The sequence below is a fragment of the Fringilla coelebs genome, assembly GCF_963513975.1.
Source record: "Fringilla coelebs genome assembly, chromosome: 11".
Lineage (NCBI taxonomy): Eukaryota > Metazoa > Chordata > Aves > Passeriformes > Fringillidae > Fringilla > Fringilla coelebs.
In genome coordinates this window covers 18178551-18187146 of record NC_140037.1, presented here as the reverse complement: position 1 = coordinate 18187146, position 8596 = coordinate 18178551, and the positions used below count along the sequence as shown (strand labels likewise).

Below are 8596 nucleotides of genomic sequence, written 5' to 3'. Positions count from 1 at the left end.
CTGCCCTTGGGCTACTGAAATCCATCACCTGGTTTGCAGCAACTAGACAGCCCCAGAGTCTTGGTGGCTCCTCACAGGTCATCCCTTCCGGCCCTTTCTTGCCCTCCTGTTGTTTAAATGAGACTTTTACAGCAACTAGTAACAATGCAGAATGATTCCATTCTTCAGTGAGTGAATGCTACAGCCCTGATGAAATATTTTGTGGCCTTTTATAAAGTGCCAGTGTAGCTCTCTTTACTGAATTAATATATTTACAAAAAAAAAGAACTTCTCAGTGGACTACATTCATCTGTCATCGTGCCATCTAAGCCTAAGGCCATGGCTCCTGGGGTGCATCCCTGCTCCCCTTGTTTGGGGCTGGCTTCCAGCTGCTGTGGGTGGGACAGAGACAGGGCAGGAGGAGCAGCAGAATCTGAGAGCAAAATTGCTGTCAACAATCCTTACCTCTGCAGGAGGCTTTGCTATGCACTAACTGGTGAGGCTCCCTGTGGATGGAGTTCACCTGCATGTCCAAGTCCTTCCTTCAAACACCCGTCATCATGGATTGTTTCTGCTGCTGTGCAGAGCCCCACGTTATGGCACGTGCTACAGCCAGTGACAGAAACCTGGGTCCACTCCCTCTGATAGCAATAAATGGGAAAACCTGAAAGCAGATCACGACGTCTGAGAAGCTCCATGTCCCCTGTACATATTCCTGCCCCCTGGGCCAGCTGCAGCGTGGGTTTTACTGGTAGAGTGCTGGAGAGGCTGTGTGCCCACCATGCCAAGCAGAGGAGGGGCTATAGTAAGACAAGCCAAAAATCAGCAGTAAAACAACAGAGCAGCAATACTGGCTCCTGAGGAGAGCCCGGGAGATGCCCTTTGGTGCCTCCCACGAGAGGTAACTCCCCTCATCCCCGTGGCTCACAGGTCCGTGTTGGCCGTCAGGAGGTTCCTGGTGGGGCAGCTGGCCTGGGAGGCCGGTCCCTTCCTGCACCTGGCCTGCTCCAGCCACGCCTCGCGGCAGGACAGGGCCCTGGGGGGCAGCGCCTGCTCCCGAGGCTGCGGCACCCTGTGGCAGATGCAGAGCAGGGAGCGGAGCCCCGCGCGGAAGCTCTCGTTCAGCCAGCAGTAGATGAAGGGGTTGTAGCAGGTGCTGCTCATGGCGAACCAGTGCAGCGCGAAATAGAGCGAGTTCTTCGTCTTGATGCCCAGACTGGAGATCAGCACCACGTAGCAGTTCAGGGGGAACCAGCAGACGGCAAAGACCACCACCACCAGCATCAGCATCTTGATGCTCTTCTTCTTGTTCCTGTGGTGGGTGACGTACTGCTGCGTGGTGACGTCCCCGATGGCATTGCGCAGCCACAGCTTCTTGGCCAGGCGCAGGTAGGTGACAGTGATGATCAGCAGAGGCAGGAGGTAAAGAAGGAGAAAGGTAGACAGGTCCAGGTACTTCCAGACCAACTCTGCAGGCTCGGGGAAGTCAGGAAGGCACAGACTCCGGACAGTGGCTTCCCTTGAAAACAGGAAACACAGATATGGCGTGTAGCCATTGCTGTCCCATGGGTGCTGCTGGCTCGGCAAACCACAGTGCGGGTCTCACACTGCCCACAGCCACCTGCTCAGAGGTGTAGCGTGGACAGAGGGAGGACACAGAGACACAGCTCTGGCATGTCTCTCTCAGGCTGGACCTGCAGCCCCTGCCCTCCATGGGAGCACTCACCCTGCTGTGTCCCCCAGCAGCCAGGCCCCCTTGCCCTGCCGTAGCCCCCAGCACAGGATCCCTCAGCCAGAGCCACTGCAGCAGCTCTAGGTCAAAGCTGCTCTGGAGGGCTGGAGGCTGCAAGAAAGCCTCAAAGGCATGACAAGCCCACCTCACTTCCCTTCCCTTCCCTACCTACCATTCCTTTGCCATCAGCTCCTACAACCTTCCTGCTACCTTGTAAAACTGGTGTGATGATTATTCACTTGGCTCCAGTTGAACCACTGACAGTGAACTAACAAAAGAAAGTGTAACCTTACACAACAGCTCACACCTGTCCCATCCCATCCAGCCCCAGGATCCGGGTGTGTTCCCACTGCCTGGCCAGCAGTGGCCCTCATCCCATCACCCTTCACTGCACCATGTGTCCCCTCCACACCCTGCAGCTGGTGTAATGGAATTTATTTCCAGTGGATGTTTTCTCCTTTTCTTTCTTTTCCCCTCTCTTTTTCTTTCTCTTAATCTATTTTATTCTTCTCTCTTCATTCCGCATCCTCGGTTCTCCTCTATTCAGCACGGATTTTTGCTCCCATCAAGCTGTACTATTCACTGCAGTATTGATTAATATCTTTAATATCCTGTTTTCAACTGCTGGAGCTGCCTTTTGTGCCACAAATAGGAGATTGCTGAGAACAGGCAGCTGGAGCAGGGGATGAGGTCAGAGCAGTGACAATGGGTCCACCGAGTACGGAGGACCTGGAGACGCCACTCAAGACAGGAACTGACGCAGAAGGGAGAATCATCTTTTTTGAACTGCAGTCTTCACTTTTCCTCCCCTGGATCTGGGGACCTCACCACTGGCACATGGGACCTGCCGCAGGGGATCTGACAGAAGAGTGTTTTGGTGAATTCTGATATGACCAGGGACTCAGATGGCTGCTGTGTAGTGCAGCCAGAGATGGATGTTGGTGGAGCCCCTGTTTCCCACCCCAGAACCCCAACCACTCCCTGGTAGAAATCCCAGGAACCCTGACCCTGCAGGAGCTATTACAAGCAATATTACAACTGTGATTTTTTTTCTTCAATGGAAAGCAGGGACAGGAATAGCATGTCCTGGAAGTCCTTATATTGCTGAGCTGCCTCGTGCCAACACAGGGCTCGGTTTCCTCTGGCCATGCCAAAGGATGAGCAGAGACAGGTGCCCCGAAACAGATCGTAGGGTTCCTTCATTCATGAGCAATTTGTGCCCTAATCCCCAAGCACAGCTGCGGAGCAGCGCAAGCACGGAGTAACCCTGCCCTGTGTTTACAGTCTGCACAGTTAGAGGTATGATATCCCTGGCTATGTCAGGCACATCAGGCACAAGCACAGGCAGGGGAGGGCTGTGAAGCCCCCATCCCACTTCCAACACTTGCAGCCCCTTGGACACCAAAAGCTCTGACAGCTTAGGCAGGCACTCATGCTCTCCTGCCTCACCAACAGGAGGGATCTGGCTGGGCTGCAGGAAATTAGATTTGTCCTTTATACAGAAGGTCAATGTCTACAATAGAAATCTCATTCCTGCTGCCTGTCAGTGTCTCCTTGCTCCACTCCCTGGGATGCTGATCTCAGCCTGAAAATACAGGTCATGGTAAGATTATCCCCTTGGCCTCAAGGCTGGCATTCCTGCGAAGGGCAGCACCAGCAGCATGACACCTGCCACAAAAATCCCACTTGGGTACTGTTACAGACTGTTTTCTAGACAAGAGAGGTCACAGCAATGCCACGGGCTGGTGGGGACAGGAGGGACAGAACAGGTTGGGTACCACAGAGGAAAGGACTGCAAGGGAAAAGAACCCCAGAGTTTGGGTTTTGTATTTCTCCTTGGCAGAGGGCAACAGCAGAGACAAGTGCTATTGCTGGGCCTTTTGTGGGGAGATAAGCTTCTGCTTTTAATTTTTTTTTTTCTTTTTCTTTCTTTCCCTCTACATTAGAACCTTTTTTTTTTTTTTCTGGTATTTCAGTCCTTATGTTGATGTGAAATTTCACTTCACCTGCTGTCATTTGTGTTCAGCCAAGCAAAGAGTTTCCTTTCCTGAGGAGAGGCACCATGGCACACCAGGCCAGCTCCAGTTCCTGCCAAAGCACTGGTCCCTCACCTGTCCCACACCGGTCCCCCACAGCCCTGCTCCATGAAGAATGTATGTTGTCTATGTTTTTCTCATTAGTGTAACACTGGACAGAAGAATCTCAAGCTTCAGAGAAGATTGGTCCTGCTTTGTAAATCCACATGGATGAAAAACAGGGAAGTCCCAACCTGAGACTCAATGTAGGAAATTCTGGGGAAGAGGGATCAGTAAACCAGGGTGGTCCCCTGCTCCTGCTCCCTGCAGAGCCTTGGTGATGTCAGCACAGGGATTCCCAACAGGAAGTTTATTTTCTTTCTTTTTGAAACTGCAGTTTGACTCTCTCTCTCCTCCCTGCCTGGGTGAGTTGGATGGGCTTGGTCTTGCTGGGTCTGAGGAGCTGAGCAGGCAAAAGGAGGGAAGAGGAAAGTGCCTCAGGAGAAAATTACCTTCTCAGGACAGAGCCTCTCCTGGCAAGGCCATGGCACTGGAGGAGGTGTGTGCTGGCACTGCCCCAGCACATGGCTGGGAGTGGGACCCAGAGCCTCATCTGGGCAGCAGGTGGTGAGAGTAAACTCTGGACAGCAGGCCAGGCACAGTGCAGGCCAGACAGCTCTTCCACAGCCCCAGCCTCTGCTGGGGGACGTGGGATGTCACCCATACACCAACTCCCTCTCATCCCACATCACCCATCCCATGCCTGGGATGCTCAGGTGCCCTCCCTGCTGAGCAAGGGGCACTGCACAAGGGCTGCCAGACCTCCCCACATTCACTGGGAAGGGGAGATCACTCACCTGTAGTTATACTGGAAAAGCTTTTGGTAGACAGCATGGGGCAGGGAGAAACAGGTTGCCATCAGCCAGATAACAGAGATGCTCAGAGCTCCCTTTGTCAGGGACATCCTCTGCTTCAGCGGGTGCAGGATGACCTGCAACAGAGACTGTCATGACTCTTCTCCCACAGGAAGCAAAAGCCCTCACAGCCCACAAAAGGAGTGGGCAGTTTGTGACATAACCTAACACAGCTAATGATAGGAAAATGACAGCCATGAATAGGAAAATGTCCTGTTCATTAGAGTGACCTGGAAAATGGGAAAGGTTGAACTTCTTAGTCTGCTCAGAAGAGCTTTCAAACTTTATCCTCAGTCTTGTTATGTGAGAACTGTTTTCCTTAATCTGGAGGTTACACTAGTCAAAAAAAAAATGATATCTTCTGATAGAACATATCTTCTGATATCTACCCAAGTGTCTTCACTCAAGGGTATGTTTTTTATTCTATATGAACTACATAAGAAACGTCTCTTGTTCCAGCTGAGCCTGTGAAGCTGAGCTTTCCTCCCCTCTGCCGAGGCAGAAATTCACCTTTCATTAAATTGTCTTTGGTAGATCTTTAAGCTGATAAAATCTGATAGTCTGGAACTTACTATTTGACAATAGCACATGAAAGGAGAGTGATTGCTGGGGACAAGCACATGGCCTGGGCTGTCCTTGCAGAGGACACACAGCCAGTGTTTGTCATGGCCACAAACAGAAAGACTTCTCATAGCTCAAGTCTCCTCCCAGAGCCTTGGAAGAAGAGGGGCAGGCAGTGTCACCTGGTGCCTGTCCAGAGCGATGGCCGTCAGGGTCAGGGTGGACACATGGAGGGAGCAGTACTGCACAAAGCGGCTGATGTGGCACATGGCCTTCCCAAAAATCCACGTGCTGTTCACAAAGCGGACCTGAGAGGAAACAACAGCTCATCAGCCAGAAAATGTGCTGAGAACAAATCCGTGGGGGTTTGGTTGGTTTTCCAACAAGTCCCATGGCTGGAACCTGAGCTGGCTCAGGGGGTCTGGCTGGTTGGGCAGCTTCACCTGAAATGCACAGAAAGATCAACTATCCTGGTCTCTGAAACACCTTTACAGGAGAGTTTGTAGGGTCAAGTCCCACTGATTATGAAGTGGTGATGCCACAGCCCTCCTGGCCTGTTCTACAGACATGGTGAACAGTGGTAAAAACTTTTTATTACGCTAACAACTATATTTGGAAAAAATGGACCAAGGTTTGCTATCAACCCCACTGTCAGATTTGGAGCGCTTTCATTGAAGCCTTTATCCAGCTGGCATCTCTGAAAAGCTTGACTATTTTCTTCCAGTCACCCAGTACAGCTGTTCTGACCCACTAAGGGACTCTGTAGTGCTCTGCTGCACGAACATTAAAAACTCAGGAACTTGCTCTCATTCCCCAAGAAGTTCTTGCTGGTGTTTGGTAGCACACATTGTGAAAAAATTTGGAGTTTCTAGGAGTTACAGAGTCTAACAGAGCAACAGAGAGCCCACAGGCTGCTGAACAGTGTTTTACTTGCTTGGAAGAGTTATCAGCTAGGCTTGGTGGTGTTGGGTTCCCACCTCAGTCCTAGGAGAGAGTGCATGGAAAGCCTATGACCACCAGGCAGAGCTCTGGTGGGTGGGAGACTCCTGTCCTGCTTGAAGGGACAGCAAGATCAGCTACTTACCAAGGTGAAAGGTGTGTTGAGCAGCGTGATCATGATGTCTGACACTGCCAGGTTGACGATGAAGAGGCTGGTGGCTGAGTGCATCCTCTTGTTCTTCAGCACCACGTGGCACACCAGCATGTTCCCAAAGAGAGACATGACGATAATGACCGAGTAGGCCACGATTAGCAGTGCTTTCACTGTTGGTTTCTGGGATTCTGGCTCATATTTAGCCAGCTCAGCAAATTTCTCCCACTCAACAATGCGGCTCTCTGTCCAGTTGAAGATGCTCCTGTTCGTTGCGTGGTAGATGGACATGAGTTTGGCCAGGGAAGAGTAATGGTCAAACTCCTCAAGAAACCCTGCCACCTGTGACCTGGATGGCTGAAGCAATGAGAGAGGCATGGTAGGTCAGCCCCAGTCTTCCCAGCTGGGGAGCAGTACCAGTGGTGTGTCAGAAAGGGGCTGGTTTGGGACCACACACTCTCTCACACAGCAGGAGGAGCAAGAACTTCACAGGTGAGCTCTGGGCTCACGCAGGCTGCCTGACCATCCTGTGCTGCTGTCGCAGGAACTTCTTCCCAAGGCAGAAACCTTCACCTTCCACTCTAAACAAATCCAAAGACGTTTTTCCAGCAATGATCTGAATTCGGAATAGAAACCAACACTTCACTTCCTGGATCAGACAGGTCTGTATGTGACACTGCATACATTACAGCATGATTACACCCCGGTTCCCTGCACACCCAACCTCAAGGAGAAACCAAACTCCCCACCCTTACCCGCCTCCCTAAGTCCCACCCTTACCCCCTCTCACTTACCTCGCACTGCCCGGCCGTCTTTGTCCCCGACCGTGCCCGTCCCAAGGGGCAGCAGCGGCTCCTCCGGCTCCTGCGCTGGACACTCCGCACCGCACACACGCCACTCTCAACACACCCTGCACCGCACACTGCCCGCACCGCACGCTCTGCACTCACCGCCGCACGCCGCACACCTTCCGCGCCGCACCCCTGCACCGCACACACCCCGTGCACCCCTCTCACCGCACACACCCCGCACCCCTCTCACCGCACACACCCCGTACCCCTGCACCGCACACACCCCGCACACCCCGCACCCCTCTCACCGCACACACCCCGCACACCCCGCACCCCTCTCACCGCGCACCCCGCGCACCCCCGGCCCGCCCGCACGTGCGGGTGGCGGGGCCGGAGCCGCCGCTCGGGGCGGGGCTCGGGGCGGGGCTGTTCCATTCATAAATCGGCGCGGGCGGGGCCCCGAGAGTCGCTACGGGGGTCAATCGGTGCCGCGGGTCTCTGTGAGCACACGCAGCCGCCGGTGCCTCGGTGCCGGTGCCCCGGTGCCCCGGTGCCAGCGCCCACCACAGTGGCGAGCGGGCACGGAGCATCCGTGCTTGCAGGGTCCCCGGCGCTGCCCTAACGGGAAAAGGGGAAAACCATCCTCACAAACCTCTTCCGGCCCGAATCTTTGCGGAAAGGCTCCTGGTGGAGTTTCAGAGCTTGTTTTTTGATACGTGTTTTTCTCACGGCTGGGTTCCTCTTGACAGGTGACACAGAAGATAGATTAGGTTTCAAAGACTTTAAGCAACATATCTTTAAACGAGATAGTATCATATTTCTCATTTTGCATTCCATATGTGTAATTTATTCCTTATATAAATATATCTAAAGGGGTTTTTTATCCTGTCCATTCCCAGTCACCTGCATTATCTCCTTCCTCTATGTCCATGCTGTGACCAGGCCATGCAAGGACTAAGGCAGGGAGTAGCTACAGGATGGGGAACACATGGGACATGTGACATAGACAATGTGCCTCCTCCCAGACTCCAAATTCTGCTTCTGAGTAAAAAGGGCTCACGCTGACACGAGGAGACAAGAATTCACTTTCATTCTCAGTGTGGGGTTTAACAGCCCAGTACGGTTCAATAAACAGCTACGGTCATCCTGTGTGTTCCAATGACAAGAACACTTATATTTTGCAAATTATCTAATTTTTCCTAAATCCAATTAATACTGCATTTTACAATGTTGTTTGCAAGCCTGATGTCTCTCCTGGTACCTGGCATTTGTAACTCTATCAGGGCATATAAACCATGATGACAGGTATAATGTTAAATTTTTCCTAGATTTGGGGGCTATTTGCCATGGAGCAAACTGGGCATCCCATCTTGCACTGCGTCAGCCACAGACTCTTGGAGAGACTAATGAGGATCTTCCTGGCAAATAGTAGAAAAAGAGTCCAGATGAAGAGAGGAAGAAAGATTTGTATATTTGGTGTGTATTTCCAAGGAACCGGTTCTTTGCTCAAACTT

General features: G+C 52.3%; 1 protein-coding gene across 1 annotated transcript; it reads right to left on the bottom strand.

Annotated features, from left to right (window-relative positions):
- Positions 1–727: 727 nt before the first annotated feature.
- Positions 728–7252, bottom strand: LOC311157835 (G-protein coupled receptor 83-like). The gene is made up of 5 exons (XM_084212812.1): positions 7086–7252; positions 6286–6907; positions 5384–5509; positions 4584–4717; positions 728–1498 (listed from the first exon to the last, which is right to left on the bottom strand). The coding sequence occupies exons 2-5, from the start codon at positions 6667–6669 to the stop codon at positions 904–906; spliced, it is 1239 nt and encodes a 412-aa protein (XP_084068938.1). The 5' UTR covers positions 6670–6907; positions 7086–7252; the 3' UTR covers positions 728–903.
- Between the last annotated feature and the right edge of the window lie 1344 nt (positions 7253–8596).

Bases quoted from the DNA above. Each gene is read 5' to 3' on its own strand.
- LOC311157835 (XM_084212812.1), bottom strand. From the start codon at position 6,669: ATGCCTCTCTCATTGCTTCAGCCATCCAGGTCACAGGTGGCAGGGTTT. The intron at 5,510-6,285 runs GTAAGTAGCTGA...GTTTCCTCTCAG, and splicing joins TCAACACACCTTTCACCTTG to GTCCGCTTTGTGAACAGCAC. The intron at 4,718-5,383 runs GTGACACTGCCT...TCTCTGTTGCAG, and splicing joins TCGCTCTGGACAGGCACCAG to GTCATCCTGCACCCGCTGAA.